This window comes from Kryptolebias marmoratus, linkage group LG12 (genome assembly GCF_001649575.2).
Source record: "Kryptolebias marmoratus isolate JLee-2015 linkage group LG12, ASM164957v2, whole genome shotgun sequence".
Taxonomy (NCBI): domain Eukaryota; kingdom Metazoa; phylum Chordata; class Actinopteri; order Cyprinodontiformes; family Rivulidae; genus Kryptolebias; species Kryptolebias marmoratus.
The window spans coordinates 24,405,623-24,425,501 of NC_051441.1; the positions used below are offsets into that span (position 1 = coordinate 24,405,623).

Consider the following 19,879-nt stretch of genomic DNA (forward strand, 5'->3'; position numbering starts at 1 on the left):
TTGACCAGCTGAAAAAATCATGTTTGAGTGTAAATGCAGTTTGCAGAAAATTCCCTGCTCAAAAGTTCTTGTCTCTTGCACTGATTTTTTTCTTTAATATTGTGAAGCTCTACTTAGAACCTTCTTAAGATCCAATAGTGCAAAATGCAAATTCTTGCAATTTTTTGACTGGTCTTAAGATTTTGATCAGGAGTGTATTAAATGAAAGCAATTTTTTTTTTAAAGCTGGAAGAGACAGTCTGATGCTGATGATAACGTGCAATCATTGGATGCTGATGTTTGCATGTTAGATACTACTACTACTTTTTGACAGGAACCGTGGAGAAGGAGTCGAACCCAGAATGCAGACTCATCTTTAAAAAAACTAATTCATTAAAATAAAATAAACAGAAAACAAAAAGGCTGACATGGCAGCAAAAATAAGAAACTAAGTTTAAACATAAAAAACAAGGCGTGGAGCAAAAACATGACAACAGGAAACCAAGAACAATGATCCAGCGGGTTTTTAAACAAGAGGTGATTGGAAAGTAGGCGCAGGTGAAGCAGTTATCAAGATTTGAGGCAGGTGTAGAGGCGTGGCAGGAAGGCAAAAGAGTGACTCGGGAGGAGTGAATAGTGACAGCACAAAATGACATGAAGAACAAAAACACCTGAACAGAAAACATGAAGACAATAAGAATAATAAACTAAAACACAAAAACCCCAAATCCCGACACTTTTGATAATTCAGGTAATTTAGATGTAGTAAAATTATTAATCTTTTTTTTTGTATCCTTTATCCTGTTCAGTGCTCAAATTTCACTAAATGGCAAAACTATGTCACCTACTGATATTAATGAAGTTGGAGCAAAAACACAAAACAGGTACCAAGATATAAAACTGTCTGTAAAACAGTCACAAAACACCTGTTATGTGAGTCTACCAACTGTTTGGATGTTTCTTCTGCTTTCATGACAAAATGACACCAATTAAAATATAAGTTTTCCAAGTTGCTCATAAAAATAGACCCATATGAAGAGAAACTTGTAGTTAAAGTCACTACAGTGTGTGATCTGTGTGGTTACAGTAGCAGAATACTTCATCTAGGAGTGGCAGTAAGACATTATCTGTCTAAAAGCAACAACAGGAGGTTCCAACTCTGTTCCCTTCAGTCACACACCTTAGTATGTTCGTAGATGTACTTTGCTAAAGATCAAATCACCTAATCACTGGAGTAATTAGTCTGAGAAGCTCAACAAAATTGGACTTTTTTGCTAAACCTAAAGCTGGGTCCTGAACATTTTGGTGTTTGAAAAAAAAAAAAAAACCTAAAAAAACTAATCAATTGTGAGAACATCTGGCCAGAAATAATCTGAAGAGTTTCAGTCAGGGTTTAGAGCTCATCATAGCACAGAAACAGCACTGGTGAAAGTTACTAATGATATTCTCCTTGCCTCGGACAGTGGACTTGTGTCCATACTTGTCCTGTTAGATCTCAGTGCTGCATTTGATACAATAGATCAAAAATAGATTATTTATATTAATATTTTAAATCATATTTATCACAATAACAAATCTTCTTCATACACCAAAGTTAGACATGGAGTTCCTCTGGGTTCCATGCTTGGACCTATACTCTTTACTTTATATATGCTTCCATTAGATAAAGTTTTTAGACAACACAGAATAAATTTTTCATTGTTATGCTGATGATGTTATAAATCCATAAATCATGACAAATTCAATCAGTTACTGATAAACCTGGATTCTACTTTTAAACTCAGACAAGACAGAGGTAGTGGTCTGTAGACCTGAGCATCTTAGGAACAAACTTTGTAGCCTTTCACTTCCTCTGGATGGCATTAATTTGGCCTCCAGTTCTAATGTAAAGAACCTTGTCGTTATTTTTGATCAGGATACATCTTTAAACCTCCACAATAAAAATGTTAACAGGTCTGCTTTCCTCCACCAACGTAATATCACTAAAGTTAAAAACATCTTGTCTCAAAATTATGCAGAAAAAATGGTCCATGCATTTATCACATCTAGGCTGAAAATTCAGTGCAATCTGTTGGCTTCCTTAGAAAGATAACTTTCACTAATTGGCTTTTTTATATTTGTCAAAACTTATAGTGATACATGGGTAGAATGCATTATATTATAATATAAACTGATTTGACTGTAATCAGATTTGAATCTAGATCAGAATTGGATTTATGTTTTTTTACTTCTTTTTTTTCTTTTGTAAAGTACCCCAAGATGACTTTTGTTGTGAATTGATGTTATTTAAATAAACACAACTGAATCAAATTGGATTGAAGGAGCTGGATTTCATTAGGAGAAGAAACACTCCCTCCCCCCATTAACCAGCTGTGGAAATAATCCACAGCTTCAAATATTTTGGTAGTTCACATTTACAGAGCCCTGACCTGATCCTCAGGAGGCTGAGGCAGGGCGGCCTCAACAACCCCAAACAAACGTGGTGGAGAGCACCCTCACCTTCTCCATCACCACCTGGTATGGGGACTGCTCTGCTGCTGACAGGAAAGAGCTGAGGAGGGTACTGAATTCTGCTCAGAGGATCACAGCACTATCTTCAACTGAGAACATCTACATCAGCAGGTGCAGGAGCAGTGCATTATGGGGAATCCCACTACCCAGACCATGAACTGTCTGACCCTCTTCCCTCAGGTAGGAGGCTGTGAAGCATCAAGACCAGAGCATTGAGGCTTAAATGCAGCTTCTACCCAAAGGCAGTCAGTCTGATCAACTTAGTCTCACTGGACTAGTTTCAAACTTCTCATTTAGTTCATTTGGAACTCTTTTGTATTTGTTTTTTACTTGCCTTTTTTAATATATGGATTATTTTTACTGGAGTGTTTTGTGTTGATGCTGCTAGTCCTGAGGACCAAAATTAGTCTCCACGAAAAGAGAAATAACAAAAACCTTGAGTTCTTCTAGGAGGTAACAGGAACTGTAACTTTGGTTCTTCTTTAGTGCACATTCACATAAAAAGGGATGTTTCACACATCAGCCGATGCCCTTTCAGCTAAAAATACATCAACTGAAGAAATAATGAAAGAAAAACTCAGATCGCCCTGAGACTTCATTCTTAAAAAGAACAAAAAGTTGCATTATTGGAAAGTGAAGGATGAAAAAAACAAACAAACAAACAAACAAAAAACATTTATCATAGTTGGGACAGTAGAGGAGTGTTGCAGGAACAGATTATAAAGTCAGTAATTAAAGAAAAGGTCAGGGAGAAAGATGGGCGATTTCAGTTTTCTAGCAGAGCTGGTTTGCCTGTATCAGCATGTATATGATCCCTCTATGAGATCACAAAGAAAATCAAATGGTTCAAAACTCATGGAAGGAGATTCCTGCAGCAGCCGATAAGGAGTGTTTATAGACCAAAAAGGTTAGTTGAGCCGAAATTTAGTGGGTGGCTTTACAAGACTGAATCTGGTAAGCATGTTTTGTAGTAAAAAATATTAATATGACGCGTGGTAATTTATCCTTGTTTACCAGTAAAATTGTGCTATTAAATTCAGCATTAGATATGCTTTGTTTTGTTGTTACATGTAGTGATCCAACATGCAGCCTGTGTTACAAAAATCACAGTACAGTACAGCATCTCTCTCTTTTTCAGAGTTCTCTGTTGTTATTCATTGGCCTTGACGTGAGACGTGTGTTGGTGCCTTGTTTGCACTTTTTCATTTATGTTAATTTGTTTGTAAATGTGACTTACATTAGGACTCAAATTAGATGCAATCAATTAGTATCTATGTATGTATTTTTGTTTAAAAAAGTATTTCAAAAGTGCCTTTTTGTAAAACTGTAGTTGTGTAAATATTTGACACAAATATTGTACAATATCACATAATAAATAGCCATATTTTCAACTTTCCTGTCAACTTAAATAATTTTTTGTTTTACTAAATCACAGTGGGCCGGCAATCGGCCGGCGAACAACCAGCGAACAATTTTTGGTTTGTTTGGTGGTAATAAATACAGTATGCTTATAAATCCATAAGCACTTCTTTCACACATCTTTGCAGACAATCATGAGAGTTAATAAAGAAAATAGGTTCTTGCCAAATGGGCTTATTTTAAGAATCTAATGGGTTAAAACTTACAAGTCTATTTATATACAGGTCTATACCAGCTTGTTCCTGTGGAGTCATGGTAAATGGCTTATATAGCCCCTTTTTAACATCTCCAGGTTTTGCAAAGCTCTTTACAGAGTTTTTAATTCATCCATTCATACACACACTCATACAGTGCTTTCAGTTATATATTTTTACACTCTATATACAGCACTTTATTATATTCTCACTCATACACCTATAAGCGTGTCGGTGGGCAGTGATGTACAGTGGACACTTTGGTGCGCTGATGGGAGAGGGGGTCCAACCCCCGATCCTCTGACCGGAGGGTGACCACCCTCGACCGAGCCGCCTCAAGGGGTACTAGTACCAATCTGCAGCACTTATTGGGTCATATAGCTAATTTGTAGATTGATAGCAGAGCAAGTAAATTAACAGATGTGACTACAGTTAAATTTGACCAAAAAAAAAAAAAAGCCAGCATTTAATCAACACCTAAAAACAATGTGCTAACTGGTAGTGATGACAGTGGAAGTTTTAACTTCCTGTTATTTGAAAATCTAACATTTATCTAAAGATGGTTTTAGTCTGAAATATCATTAAGAAAAGAATCAGTAAATTACAGAATTTTAATAATAAAGCTTAACAACTGAAGCTTACAAACAAAATAAAAGGCCTTTCATGCCAGAGTTTTAAACTAAGATCACCTTATTATGAGAAATGACAGAGTTGCAGCTGTTTTGGTCAAACCTTGTAAATTATGTGCATTCTCATGTGATCATCAAGATCTCATAGAATGTTAGAGCTTAGAGTATGTGTTGAGTACATTTTTTGTGTTAGCTAAGGTCAATAAGCTATGGTGGCCATCTTGAATTGGCTCCAAAAGTTAATCAGTTGTTGCTGTGTATATCCAATAATTGCTTTTTGAAGGTTCATTAAAATTTGTCTAGTAGTGCATGAGATATTTTGCTAACAGGGACACACAGACACAGGCAAAAACATTATCGCCCCTTTGCCTTCAGCAGTAGGCCATAAAAATGTTATAAATGTAACAAATATCTCCACAAAACTCCTGCTAGACTTGTGTCTTTCATATCCTGTAATAGAAACAAAAACTAAATATTGTGGTTTAATACAGTAACTGACACTCCTCAGAGATTACATCATATGTTAAAATAAAATATTTTCCAGTGCGTCTTTTTCTACAGAACCAATGTTCTGTTATGTTTAACTGAGGGTGTATCTGTCAGCAACAGAGTCCACTCCCATTACCAAGCAGCAAGATCTTAAGTGAAGATAGCCACCACCAACCAATCACTACACTTCCTCTTTACCTGAAACAAAGGCTGCAGGAGAGAGACAGAACACACACACACACAGGCCATTACCTGCCCCGATCGTTGAGTGCAAACACCAGTAAGAAGCCTTCTCCTGAGCGCATGTACTGCTCCCTCATCGCGCCAAACTCCTCTTGACCTGCTGTATCCAAAACTGACACAAACACACATCAATTAATAACAATGACAAATGCACACACATATTTTTAAAAAGAGCAGCCAGTATAATATACCACTATTAACTAATATTACAACGGAAAATCCAAAAAAGTTGGGATATTGTTACGACCCTGGCGGCATCATACAATTTCTTTTTTCTGATTTGTGTTTTTTTTTTGTTTTTAAATAGTGATGAGTATGCCCTCCTTTTTAGAAGAGATATTTGAAAGTCCTGACAGGTCTTCTTTCGATTTACTATAAGGGAGATTGTTAGCTGCCAATTGACTCAAACACACATCTGGAAGTTTAAAAGTTGTGGCATTTTGTTGGTCTGTCACATAAAATCTCAAACACATACTTTGAAACTTGTGGTTGTAACATGAGAAAATGTGGAAAATTTCAAGGGGTATGAACACTTTTTCAAAGCGCTGTATGTCTTATGTATCATCTTTTTTTTTGTTCTTAGGTTTCTGAAGGGTTGGGTATAGAGAAACCTCCTGAGATGTGCGTAAGACTGGACAAACAGCAGCTGTGCAGAGTTCAACTGTGATGATTTCAGAGTGGTGAAACACCAGCCATGACTGAGCAAACTATCCTGACAGCACTTTCCTAATACAAGTCCCAACAAGGTAATGAAACATGCAGAGAACAAACAACCACCCTGCATCATAATGCAACAACACCTTTTCCACAGAGACTAACAGACAGACTGTGTGAATCATGAAATGTCTGATGTGATGCAGCCTTACTATCCAGCCGGGTCTCTTTTCCATCCACAGTGCAGATCTTGGTGTAGGAGTCTTCAATGGTGGGGTCGTAGTCTGATACAAAGTAGGACTGCGGGACACATTTAGCGTTAATACCTCTGTCAGAGTTTATACAGACATGTAGTTCTTCAAAACTTATACACAATTCCAAACCTGTTCCAACTGCCTCTAAAGGCGAAACAGTGATGTTTGTCCCCATCTGTGTGTTCATTTGTCTGTCGGCTAGCAAAATATCTTATGAATCACTACATGAATTTGAATTAAATCACAGAAAGTAATCATAGATGTACATCGACAAGTAATTAACTTCTGAAGTCAACTCAATTCAAGTTGGCTGCCACAACTAAGTTACCTTAGTAAACATGAATGGCTATAACTCCGTCAGTTTTACAGATATTGAGCTAACTCTTGGCATAGTGGTATCTAGGAGCTGAGAGCACAACATCTCACAACAATATTTACAAGTTTTGACCTAAATGGCTACAACTTTATCCCTTTCATCATAAGATGAACTTAGTTTATAACCCTGGTAAAAAAAGCAGTGAGCAACCTGTACTCACTCAAGGAAGGTTAGGGTTTTAATTTTATAAAGTGTAGTTTTTTTACTTTTTGTCATTACAGGGTAAGTCCAGTGATCCTGCTAATAGAACCTCTTTTAAACAGGAAAAGATAAGCTCCATCTGTGCAAACGCTCAGGTTCCAGACATTTTCAGAATCTAAGTGGCTGACAGTAAATTAAAATCTGATTACTTTTGACAAGACCAGAGGGGCATTTAGTCTTCATGGTGTTTGTTTTTGTCTCCATCCTGATGCCTTTCTCCTTGTCCTGTTTTTTTATTAAATCAAAGTTTAAAACATGTGTTTTGCCTAAATTTGTTTTGTAAAGTCCAGCTGTAAAAAATCTAAAAAGTCAAAGTTAACAATAACTATCTGTAACTTTGAGAAAAAAAGTCCATTTAAAGAATTTGCTCACAGACAGTGTTCTGCTCAAATTTCTGACTTCATCGGCTGAAAGCACCAGACTCCTCAAAGGTATGACCCCAACCTCGGGTAACCTTGGACAAAACATTGACCCCCTGCCAATCAGTGGACTTTTGGCCTCAACCTGCCTCCTCTCTGTGGTTCTGCTGAGGTCTGATCAGCCTCTCTGGAGTCACTCAGAAAGATGAGTGACAGCAGGCCACACAGCCCTGATCTGTTAAGGCAGTCTTCTCTCCTGGTGATGAGAAAAGCAATGTCTGGTTTGGTTACGAGAGATGAAGTGGATACAAATGCATTTCTAATCGGATTCTTCTTCAAACTAATCTGTTGATCTGACAGAATCACTAAAATTTTTTGACCTACATTCTAAAAAAAATGCTTATCAATTAGTTTTAAGTTTCCAAATTATTGTGAGTGTAAAGCCTAAGACTTTAATCTGAATTTCAAACATTTTGTTCAGGACGACTTTGACCACGATGAGACCCCTTGAGGCCTTATGATGAGATTACCTCCTCTGTTTAAAGTTAGTTTCTCTCATTTTACATAAATGGCTTCTTTCATCCCCTTCTCAAACCATTTGTCTTCTTTGTCTAAAATATGAATATTATTGTATTTAAAAGAGTGTCCCTTATCTTTAAGATGTAGGTGCAAAGCTGAGTCTTGTCCTAAAGAGCTAGCACTCCTGTGTAGAAATATATAGGAAGAACAGATAGAAAAGACTACTAGGCTTAAATGGTACTTTCCTACTGTTTAAGCCTTTGGTAGAAGGGGCACCAGATCAAATGGATCATAGCAGATTGAACTGTATTTCATGGGGAATCAATAATATTCTGGATTGAAGAGTTAACCTTCATGGTCTTATGGGAGATTTTAATTATAAATTACCTAAAATATGAAAATCTTTTGAATAAGATATTTGAAATCAGGATCTAGGTTTCAGGTTTTACACACAAAAATTTAAAGAATTTAGGCTATTTGAAAAGTGTTTTGATTTTGGAGTTCAGGTCAGAAGAATGATAATAGATCTGCCAAATTGTCAGATTAGCTTGAGGAAGGATCACATTAGAAGTGAACATTTTGTTTATCAACTTGCATCATCTTAAATGTCATAACCAGACATTACTTTTCATCGCCAGGAGAGAAAACTTGAGGTGCCTTACTGGTTTCGAGGTTGTGTTGCCAGTTGTTCTTCATCTGTCTGAGTGACTCCAGAGAGACTGACCGGACCTCAGCAGAACCACGCAGGAGGTAGGTTGAGTCCACTGATATTCAGTGGGTCAGCGTCTCGTCCAAGGTCACCTGAGGTTGTGGTGATGGCTGGAAGAATGATCAGGAACTTTCAGTTGATGGTAATCAGAGTTGGTTTTGTAAACTTGAGCATCTAAGAGCATCTCTAGCTAGACTTACAGTTCGGTCAACTGAAACTCTTGTAGTTCTAAAACAGTTATTGTTAACTTAAACTTACAAACTTTTTCAGCTGATGAACTTTAACAAAGCAATAAACTAATCTAGTCAAAAAGTACACTTTAAAGTGAGGTAAAACTAAATGATAGAGAAAACAGCAGGAACCGGGACATAGGTGGAAGACAACAACGAAGACTAAATGCCAAGTGCACCAAGGTCCCGCTTCCTTTGGCTTTACCCAAAGTGATGAGATGTGAAATTATTATCAGGCACCCAGGTTTTTACAAGGTCAGATGCTGAGTGTCTGCACAGACAAAGTGAATCTTTCCAGTTCAAATAGGTTGTGTTTGATTTTCTACCAAATACTGCAGATTAAAAATTCAGATTAAGTATTTCAATCATTATTGCCATTGTATGATTAGATTACCGTTCAAGTTTTTGTAACCATGGTCATTGAATGCCTTTAGTGATGACAGAGTAATCCTGTGAATACAATTTGTCAAAACCTTTGACTAAATTTCTTATTTGATAAATTGACACATTTCAAATTCCAAGATTCCACAATTAAAAGACAGATTTCTTCTTGGTATAAACTAATCTTTCTTTGAGTCTAAAATAAGTTAAGGACACTCTCTGCAGATTAGATATTCAGTATGTGTAAACTCCCAAAGTAAGACTTGATCCAAGTGCAAGACCAGGAATCAGTCAGAGTGCTATGGTCGTTAAGAGAAATTGTTGCTAGAAAGATAAGTGGAGGTCAGAAGGTAGAAAAAGGAGGGGTCATTTCATGCTACACCTGTGTCGAGCCATGCATCTGTGAAGAAGCTGTTTGGTTTCTCCAATATAGAGGCCTGAACATTCCTCATGTCACGGCACTGAACTGCAGACACCACATCGCTCAGTTTGGATGTTTTGTCTTCAGAATGGATCAGCCTCTGTCTGAGAGTCCCATTTAAACTTCTCAGCAAATAAAGTGGTAATATGAAACAGCTAGAGGAGCATTTTGTTACTAATTAGGTTAATTAGCAACAAGTCAGTAAGAGGACTGAGTATAAAACGAGTATTTTAGAGGCTAAATCTCTCAAAAGGTAAAGATGGGTAGTGTAGAATGAACAAGCTTTAGTTCGTCTTTTACAACTCAGCTTTATTGATGGCTGGGAACATAACAAACCGACGCTACCACAACAGTGGTCCACTTAGCATTAGCCGAGCCCCTACGCACAGCTCCGTGCATCCCTGAGGTTTCCCACCGTAAAATTTAAACAACTGCCATAGATTGCCATAACCATGATAACAGTGTTCTATATATGACAGGTAGAGGTTCACCACTGTGTGAAAAACTGTGCCTAAATGCAATTACGAAACAATTTCAGAATAATGTTCCTCAGTAAAACATTAGGAAGACTTTGAATATCCTATCAAGCTTTTGCATATCTCATCATCTACAGTTCATAATATCATCAAATAATTACAAGAATCTGGAGAAATCTCTGAGCTCAAAGGACAATGTTGAAAGTCAGTGTTGGACACCTGTAATGTTCAGGCCCTCAGGGGCCACTGCAATAAAACCAGGTCTGACTCTGTTCTGGACATCACTGCATGGACTCAGGAACATTTCCACAGATCATTGTCTGTAGGCACAGTGAACTGTGTTTACTGTGCCATCTACAAATGCTGCTTAAAGCTCTATCAGACAAAGAAGAAGCCAGATGTGAACACCATCCAGAAACACTGCTGTCTTCTCTGGACCAAAGCTTAAATGGACTGAGGCAAAGAGGAGAACTGTTCTGTGGTCAGACAAATCACATCCATTTTAAAGAAGAGAGAGGGCATCCAGTCTGCATTAGCACAGCTTAAAAGCCTGCCTCTCTGATGATATTGGGGAGCATTAGTATCCATTACAGCAGCATGGCCTCATAGCAGAAGAGTCCAGGTACTGAACTGGGCTGTCTGCAGTCCAGACCTCTGAATAATTGAAAGCATTTGGTGCAATCATGAAACCAAAAAAATCCAGCCAAGAGCAAGGACTGTTGAACAGCTAGAATCCTCCATCATTCCCTCCAAAACCTCCAGCAGATGGTCTTCAGTTCCATGAACAACTTTTTTGAGGTGTGTTGCTGCTAAGAAAGTTCAAAATTACCCTTCCCCCCCTAAAAAATTCTAACTTTAAACATTTTACATGTTTAATGTGTTCCATTGTGAATAAAATATGGGTTTATGAAATCTGAAAATCATGCATTCTGTTTTTATTTACATTTTACACAAACATCACATTTTTGAAGTTGGGGTTCTACCATCTACCTAAGAAGTACAACTTTTTATGAAAACAGCATTTCCTGGTGGCAGCAGCCTTTCCCACAAAGAAAATGGTGCAAAAAGATTAAAGGTTGATTGCTGACTTGGTCGACAAATTTACCATCACTGCAGTTCAGTCAAACTAGTCTTGATTCGCTGAGGACAGGCCTCACAACCTCCAAGATTTTCTGCTGACAGCTCAGTGACCGATCCAACAGCAGACCCTCAGAGGGTCCATGAGTTGACCGGTCCGCTCTGTTTCAGCAGCAACAAGGACATCACGATGTTATGACTGATGGTACGAACTCATGTTAGAGTGAAACATCACTCTGGAGGTGTGAGAAAACAAAGCCTTAGGGGTTTCCAGGGGAGGGATGCTCAGAAATGATACCTAATAAAACTGAAGGTCTAGCATGTCCCCCACTGCCTTTCATGCCAGAGTTTTAGGCTAAGATTATCTTGTGTTTTTGGGTCAAACCTTGAAAACCGTTCTGTGCTCAGACCGTGTTGCAGATGACTCAGCTACTGCCACACCAAACTGTAAAGACTGACTGGGCTACAGTCATGTTTGTGCTGCCTAAAGTTTCTCAGTTGTGGTCGCCATTCTGAAATAGGATAAGTCTAAAAAGTTAATTAGGGGTAGATGTACACCCAGTGATTACTGTGAGAGTTTCGTTAAAACCTGTCCAGTTTTTCATGGGGTATTTTTCTAACAGACAATCAGGGCTGACTCCCAGAGATAATGCCAAAGTTTTGAGCAAAGATCTCGGCAAGATGTGTTGTTTTGGAGTATGTGCTGGGGACAACTCTCAGCTACTAAAAACACCAAAGTCTAAACGCACTGTGTGTAACTTATGTTATGGGCATCTTTGTGTTAGCCAAAGTCGATTCGCTGCGGTGGCCATCTTGAGCTGGATTGACTCCAAAAGTTAATCAGCTGTGGATGTACACCCAATAATGACTTCCTGAGAGTTTCATTCAAATCCGAACAGTAGTCGATGGGATACTGTGTTAACAGACGCGGACACAAGCAAAAATCGCCCGCCTTGTCGGCCGTAAGCCCAGCTCTCCACATTTGAGGTGGGGACCCACCTGGATGAACTGGATGGTCAGAGCGCTCTTCCCCACTCCTCCTCCTCCCACCACCACCAGCTTGAATCTCTCCTCTTCCCCGCTCATTTCACCTGGGCACCTCTCCGTGTTAAAGCTCTTCAGGGCCTGCGGGTCCTGCACTTCAGCAGCCAGGTGAGGCCGAAAAACAAACTGTCTGCACGAGTAAAACTCACGAACAACGACCGCTTCTTATCGCCTCCAACTTCTGGAGCTCATTGTCCGCCGCGGACGGTGTTTAAGCGCCACGCCTGAGGACCAAAGTCCGGATCCCTGACTAAATCCGCCTTCTGCTGGGTTTTCAGAGCCCTGGCTCGGCTGCTGCTGTGTCTTTTCCTCTTCTTTCTGCTGTTTGGCCCCTGGCCTGACGCTGCTTCAGAGGGCGGAACTGCTTCCTCTTTTCTCTCTCTTCAAGAAAACTTCGAGAAAAAAAGAGAGAGAGAATAGAAAAGAAAAGCTTTTCTTTCTATCCGAACGTAAACCGGAAGAGCAGTCGGTGTGTCGGAGCCCGTCAGGCAGCCAGGTTCTACCTACACTCCCCGTTCATTAAAACTAAAAACTGTCCCATACAAATTCAACTTTCATGCGTCGTTGTCCTTATTTGGTCATTTGGAGGATCCGTGACGTCATTTCAGCACACAGGATGTAAAATCAGCGCGAAGCTTCCACAGAAGACGAAGAAGAAGAAGAAAACTCCCGCGTCAAGACGTCTCTGTCATCCTGTTTGTCGTTAATTTCTTCTCTTAGTTTCTTCCGTACTTTTTTTTTACTAGAACAACTTTTGCATACTTTGTTGTACTTTTAATGAAAACCCCTGCTGAAATACACTGGAATCTTTTCAAATCATTCAAAACATTTTTAGAAATCTGGCTCAGCATATTTGTTCTGTTTTTATCTTCTTAAGCGGCTTCTACCTAGCGTTCTGCTTTTTTTGTTTTGGCTTTAACAACTCAATCTCAGCTCATTTCAGCAGTCATTCAACACTCTCACTTCTCTACTTCAATTTATTTTCTTACAGTATTGTTTTAGGAGCATCTACTATTAGGTTTATGGTTAAATAAATAAGTTTCATGTTTCAGGAGATAAAGATAACCAACCCCTGCTTTGAGCAAATTGGTGCCCTCAGGAAACTCATATCTGCTTTATGTTTGAACGCACTCCAGCACAGTCCTGTACAAACTTGCAGCTGACAGCAAACTGAAACTGAAATCAGATTTAAAGCATGTGCATCAAAAGGTAAAGAGGCCATGAGCTGACCTGAGCACCAGGAAGCATTTTCACTGCTAACTGTTGGTTGTTGATTAAGAAACTGAGCAGGAATGTCCTGGAGCTCATTTGTGCAACTCTGATAAAAATAAATAAAGATCCTGTCAGTCATAATTATCACCTGTCATTAAAGCGAAAGGGCAAAAATGTATTTGTCTGTCTCTTGAAGCACTGAGCAGATTTTTAATTTAAAAAAGTAATTGTTAGCTTTTGGAGTCAGTCCAATTCAAGATGGCCACCATAGTGAACTGATCTTGGAAAACACAAAATGGCTATAACTCAGTTTTTCACATACTGAGCTAAAGTTTGATGTGGTAGCAGCTGAGAGTCATTCACAGTGTAAACTTTAAGAGCTAACAGATCATCTGAAACTCATTTTTAAAATTTTGCCTCTAAAAGTGTTCTGGGTTCTGTCTGTTGGCAACATATCTCACAAATCACTTGACAGATTTTATTGAAACTTACACAAAGCAATTACTGGTAAGATTAACTTTAAGTCAGCTCAGTTCAAGATGGCCGTCACAGCTGACTGTCCATAATAAGCAAAAAGTAGGCTGTAACACAGTCAGTTTAACAGATATTGAGCTAAAATTTGGTGTGGTAGTAGTTGAGAGTCGTCCCCAATTCATACTCTGTGTTCTAGCAGATCACACATTTTTTTCTTTTTTAATTTGTCCACAGTGACTTTAAATGTGTCATGTCTCAACCTCAGATGATCTCAATCTAAAAGGCAGAGGGACATATGTGTCCCTGTAAGAAATGATAGGCCTTCAATCTAATTATTACAACTTTTTTCAACTCTGTATATTTTTGTTTGTATATTTTTGAAATGCCTACATTGCTGCAAATCCAAACACCAGAGAAATCTATTCTTAATGAAAATGCAGTGAGACCTGTTTGCAAAGACATCTTTAATTGTTGGTAAATTAATTTCAAAGTGTTACATCAAAACTTTTGGAAAATATCTGCCTCTGAACGGGAACAAAAGGTAACATATACAGTAAATAAATAGAAGACAACATGTGTGATTTGGTTTGGACAAACATGCACAGAAACAGGCCGGCCCATCTCCTCCCTCCACTCTCAGCACTTGTATGGTAGCACCAGCCGTCCCACCTTCACCGGGTGGACAAACCCCGCCCCCAGCAGCACCCTCTCTCCCCAGTCCAACAGTTTGTTCAGCGTGATGCTGAGAGGCGACAGCAGGCCCTGCTCCCTGTGGGCCTCCTCTGCCGGCCTGCAGGGGACGCTGCTGTTCCGTGTCTTTGCCTCAGGTTGTCCTCTCTTCTCCCAGCCGTGGACGGAGACAGCTGCTGGCCCCGTGCTGTCTCCTAACTGCAGGCTTTTGGAGGGGGGGGGGCACGTTCCCAAGGGCATCAGAGAGAGAGTGAGGCATTTGCGCTTCTCTACAAGAGAAGCAGAGCCTGCTGGGAGTTGCAGTTGTGTGGGTTTTGCTGCAGGTTTGGTGGGCTCACAAGAGACAGAGGCTGGTTTTTGGATGCACTGTGGGTTTGAACAGATGGTCCACTGTTCCTGCTGCTTGGTCCCGCTCTCATCTGTAAGGGATCCCCTCTGGCGGGTTGTGTCCTCATGGTGTGAGGTGTCCGATGGCAGGTGACTGTCCCGCTGATGGGTGAAGACGTCCCTACCGGAAGCCTTCTGACTCAACGTCCCCTGAAAGTGCTGCAGCTGACCCAAGAAGTTGAAGTTTGGTGAAATGGAGGGCCTGCGCTCTTTCACAAACCTTATAGGAGGACAGACAGGATGTGGGTCAGAGCTACAAGAGTACCACAGCTAAAATCCTCAAAACTGTAGCTAAAAGTTAAAATTAGCATAAGAAGACAAAAATAGAGCAGGTATGCTGAATCAGATTTTGAAGGGAACAAAGAAATTAAGAGATCTTAATGTATTTCTATGGAGAATTTTTTTGTAAATGAAGTTAAATATTTCAAAAAATATAAAAGTTACAAATACTGAAAGTCATAGCACACTTTTCCACATTGAGCTGAACATTCTTATATATGAATGGTTAAAAGCATGTATGTGGAACTGCAGAAAACATGCAGAAAAACCTAAATATTGTAGCAAACCAATGCTGAATCAGCATTCTGCTACGTTAGGCTTTTAGTGTAGCTTGAACAACTCAATTTTAACCCAGCATTCACTCTGCATTTTCACAGATAATACAATTTCTCTAGTTTTTGTCGATTGTAGAGCGCTCCAGCTGTGTTTTCACTTCTGTACAGAAGCTTCCCTTAAGACAGAAAACATCTGAGGCTACAGCACATAATCCAGCTGATTATAGCATGCTGTTATACACGCGCTCTAATCATGATTCTACCACATGATTATACTTCACTAATAGTACAAAGGGTCTGTAAACTCTAAAAGTCCAAACTTTACAAAAACAAAAATCTCTAATAAACGATCAAAGATTTAAAAGTTAAGTTAAAAAAGTTAAAGTACCACTGATTGTGTGAAATTTGTTCTCCGCATTTGACCCATCCCCTGAGGGAGCGGTGAGCAGCAGGGGTGCCGCGCTCGGGAATCATTTGGTGATCTAACCCCCCAATTCCAACCCTTAATGCTGAGTGTCAAGCAGGGTGGCAATGGGTCCCATTTTTACAGTCTTTGGTATGACCTGGCTGGGGATTGAACCCACAACCTCCCAGTTTCAGGGCGGACATTCTACCACTAGGCCACTGAGCTGGTGATTTTAGGTTTTGATTTGATAGATTTTTTTTTATCCATTTTCTTTTCTAAATTAAACACAGAAGTTCACATATTTATTTTTAAAAATAGGATATGAGATATTATTTTGATTGTTATTTTAAAAACAGTTTTTTTTAAATATTCTATTCAAGTGGATTGTGTTGATCAACTTTAAGAAGCTGTATGAATGGTAAAAGGACTGTACTTAAATAGTGCCTCTTTAGCCAACCAGGATCCTCAAAGAGCTTTACAACACAGTCTACGTCCTCATTTACTCATCCACACACATTCATACAGCACTCTGCAACAATAGAATAAATCATTCTATAATCTAATCAAGTGGTGTTCTGAAGGGCCACCGTCCTGCAGGTTTCAGATATTTCTCTGCTCTTCAGCAGTTCTTTAGGTTATGCAGAAGCCTGTTAATCACTCAGTCATTCAAATCAGGTGTGTCAAAGCAGAGAAAATTCTAAAACATGCAGGATGGTGGCCCTCAAGGACCAGGACTGGACACCACTGGTGTAATCAGTGCTATAGATCCCATTCATACACTGATGGGGCACATCAGAGGCAATGAGGGCTTTAGTGTCTTGCCCAGGGACACTTCGACATGTGGTATACTGCTGGAATCCAACCTTCGACTAACTCATCGGAGGATGACTGCGATAACCACTGACTGAGCCACAGCCGTGTCCCCCAAATCACAGTTTAAGATTAACAAAGGCATGATGCATCAGATTAAACTTGCTTTAACAGATATAGCAGTGACATGCAGCACACCTGTAGGCGTGGTCCAGGTCCATCTCCAGGTTGTACATGATGTAGGCTACAGCCAGAGCTGGGGAGCGAGAGATTCCTGCAGCACAGTGTACCAACACTGAGGCCCCCGAAGAAATGGCTGCATCTGCACACACACACACAGAGGCTGTTCACAGTGTTGCTTCAGAAAGGCTGATTCATGAGTTCAAACTCAGCTCTGTTTGACTTATTGTCTAAATCAGGGGTTTCAAACTCCAGGCCTTGAGGGCTGCTGCCCTGGAGATTTTAGGTTTTTCTGCTCCAACACACCTGATTCAAATGGTTTAATTTCCTCCTGACTAAATCATCAAGTTCTCCAGGAGCACGGCAACAAGTCATCCATTTAAACCAGGTGTTTTAAAGCAGGAACACATCTAAAACATGCAGGACAGCGGCCCCTGAGGAATGGAGTTTGACACCCCTGGTCTAAATGCTGAGTAAGCATTCACACAATTGTTTCCTTGTTTATAGTTTCTTCCATAAGTTTTTGGACTTTAACTTCTTCAGCATACTTTCAGCTATTTTAGCCATTCAAGGTATCAAAACATTCAGCTCGGTCCAGACATTACAGCTATGACTTTTGTTTTTTGTAACTTTTGCACTTTTTGAACTATTTTAACATTATTTGTTAACGTTTAACTTTTGTTTTGATACTTTTAACTTTTCATTGTTGAACAAAATTCATTTTCAGCCTCAACACATTTCAGCAGTTTTTCAGTGCTCAGCATTCACACTGTATTTCTGCAAGAAATGGAAAATGTTTTATTTTTCATTCCTTTTTGCATTGAAGGAATCAGATTTACAGATTGAGTTCAAGTATGTAATTAAATGCATTGGCAGTAAAGCTAGGAGAGGAGGAGAAGGAGGAAGAGACGGGAGAGTTCTGACCGATGAAATGCAGAGCTTGTGGGATCCAAGGCAGCAGGTCGTCCCACAGGGAGTCGTCGATGGGGATTCGGAGGTATCTGGAGCAGGGTAAGAAGGAAGGCTGGGGACTGCAGCGACTCACACTCAGAATGTAGGAGATACCCAGGGAGGCCAGCCGCTCCTACACACATACACACACACACCATTATTCATCACCAACTCATTCTTGAAAGAAGTCTTTTGAATGTTGTGTTGTTCTTTAAAGTTTTCTCAAGTGCCTAAAAATGCAGCATCACACAGATCAATAAAAACAAATAACAGTTTAGCATTCTTTAAAGGAATGCATATCACCCACCACCTTTCAGGCTAGAGTTTTAGACTAAGATCATATTGTGTCACGAAGTCATGGTGTTGCAGTTGTGTTTTCCTGACAGAGCTGAGGCTGATGGCTACGTTTTCTGCGCAGTGTTTACAGTCAGCAGCGCGGGCTAGTGACGTCATTTATTTACCTGCGTCACGTCGCTCTCCGCTCCAAGGTAAAGGCCCGGAAGGATCACGGACAGCGGGGGTCGTTCTGCGTCTCCGTCCCGGGACCAGACCATCTGCAGGACAGCATCACATCAGTATCAGCGCAGCATGTAGGTCAAAGGGAATCATCTAACCCCACATTTATTCATTTACTTATTCATGCAAATACGCCATAAGAAGTAGCGCAGTAACAGAAACACAGAATAAAAACTTATCCTGCGGCTTTAATACATACGTAGCATCCAAATGATGCAAGAGCAACACAAGGAAAACAAGCTGGTTTTTTTCCTCCTTTTTAGGCAGGTGCACACTTTTAATGTAACTTAGTAAATCTTAGCTTACTATGAGGATCCTTGTGGAAAGTCTTCCTTGTTTTTCTTGCAGGAAGTTTTTGCAGAAATTTCCGCTCCCGCGCAGCTTCGTGAGCTTCAGTTCTCCTCGCCGTCTCCTCTCAAACTGCCCAGCTGCTCGGCGATGAGATCATCCTTTTTCCAACAATACGGCAGTAATGGGTGATGTCATCTGCAGCCAATCAGCGCTCTGCGGCCAGGACTCCCACCTGCGCAGGCGCACAAGCCCCACAAACATAACACTGCAGTCCTCTGAGAGTTCATCATTAGATATATCGTTCATATATTATCTTTATTGATTTATTCGATATTCTGTCATGTTTTACTGCATTTAGCTCAGCACAGAGCCCGTCACAAACCTTATTTACAGTCAAGTTGCTGAATTAGATAAACACAGGAACAGTCGGCCCCTGTGGGATCTATGCCAGAAACAATTTGTGCCACCATTCTAAGAAGTCCTTCCTGTAGCATCATGGACCTTCATTGACTGTCAGAAAGGCAGCTGACCATAAATATCAGACTGAAAACCCTAAACTCAACAAACGAATCCAATGTTTTGCCATTAAATGTTTTAAATATAGAAGCCAGCGCTTCAAAGATCATTTCATCTGTGAGTTTTATGACACATTAGTTCATCATTATGAATATCCCCTTTTCAGTTGTCTGACTTGTTCATTGTGTTTGCATATGCTAACAGAAATAAAACCTCATAAATGAAAACATATCTGTGATAAATTACACACCATCATAATACTTAAGTTTATACCTTGCTTGAGTAAATATACTGTATATACAATGCCTTGCAAAAGTATAAATAGTTGCATAAATATTCCCCTTCTTTCATGATCACTCATTTTATGAGGACATCTTGGTAGATTTACATGTCCCATAGTCCTTCCATTTCTTGATGATAAATTGAACAGAACTCCTGGGGTTGTTTAGGGCCTTGGAAATCCTTTTGTATCCATCTCCTGACTTGTACTTTTCACTAATCTTTTCTCTGAGTTGAATTAGGACAGTCTTTTTAAAGGGGTGAATATTTATGGAACTACTTACAGGTGCTGGTAAGTAGATTGATTTCAGTAATTCCATTTAAAAAGTGAAACTTGTATATTATATTCATACATTACATACAAACTCATATATTTCAAATGTTTATTTCGTTTAATTTTGATGATTACAAATGACAACAAATGAAAATCTCAAATTCATCATATCAG

At 39.5% G+C, this 19,879-nt stretch overlaps 2 protein-coding genes across 2 annotated transcripts in view; both read right to left on the reverse strand.

Moving 5' to 3' along the window:
* The window catches only part of rras (RAS related), a 21,633-nt gene extending 8,892 nt beyond the window's left edge, over positions 1–12,741 (reverse strand). The window contains exons 1-3 of the mRNA XM_017437265.3: positions 12,121–12,741; positions 6,331–6,418; positions 5,474–5,576 (exon numbers count right to left, since the gene is read on the reverse strand). Of these exons, the coding sequence (XP_017292754.1) occupies positions 5,474–5,576; positions 6,331–6,418; positions 12,121–12,207 (278 nt within the window). The 5' untranslated portion in view covers positions 12,208–12,741. The remainder of the gene's footprint in view (positions 1–5,473; positions 5,577–6,330; positions 6,419–12,120) is intronic.
* Positions 12,742–14,300: 1,559 nt separating this feature from the next.
* si:ch211-195b15.8 (dual specificity protein phosphatase 16) lies at positions 14,301–18,847 on the reverse strand. Its single transcript, XM_017437252.3, has 5 exons — positions 18,652–18,847; positions 18,291–18,383; positions 17,803–17,962; positions 16,897–17,020; positions 14,301–15,148 (listed from the first exon to the last, which is right to left on the reverse strand). The coding sequence occupies exons 2-5, from the start codon at positions 18,381–18,383 to the stop codon at positions 14,488–14,490; spliced, it is 1,038 nt and encodes a 345-aa protein (XP_017292741.1). The 5' UTR covers positions 18,652–18,847; the 3' UTR covers positions 14,301–14,487.
* Between the last annotated feature and the right edge of the window lie 1,032 nt (positions 18,848–19,879).

What these genes read in the sequence shown, in the direction of transcription:
- si:ch211-195b15.8 (XM_017437252.3), bottom strand. Translation starts at nt 18,383, where the DNA reads ATGGTCTGGTCCCGGGACGGAGACGCAGAACGACCCCCGCTGTCCGTG. An exon ending in CGGAGAGCGACGTGACGCAG is followed by an intron (nt 17,963 to 18,290) that starts GTAAATAAATGA and finishes GTATGTGTGTAG; the next exon opens with GAGCGGCTGGCCTCCCTGGG. An exon ending in GACCTGGACCACGCCTACAG is followed by an intron (nt 15,149 to 16,896) that starts GTGTGCTGCATG and finishes TCCTCCTATAAG; the next exon opens with GTTTGTGAAAGAGCGCAGGC.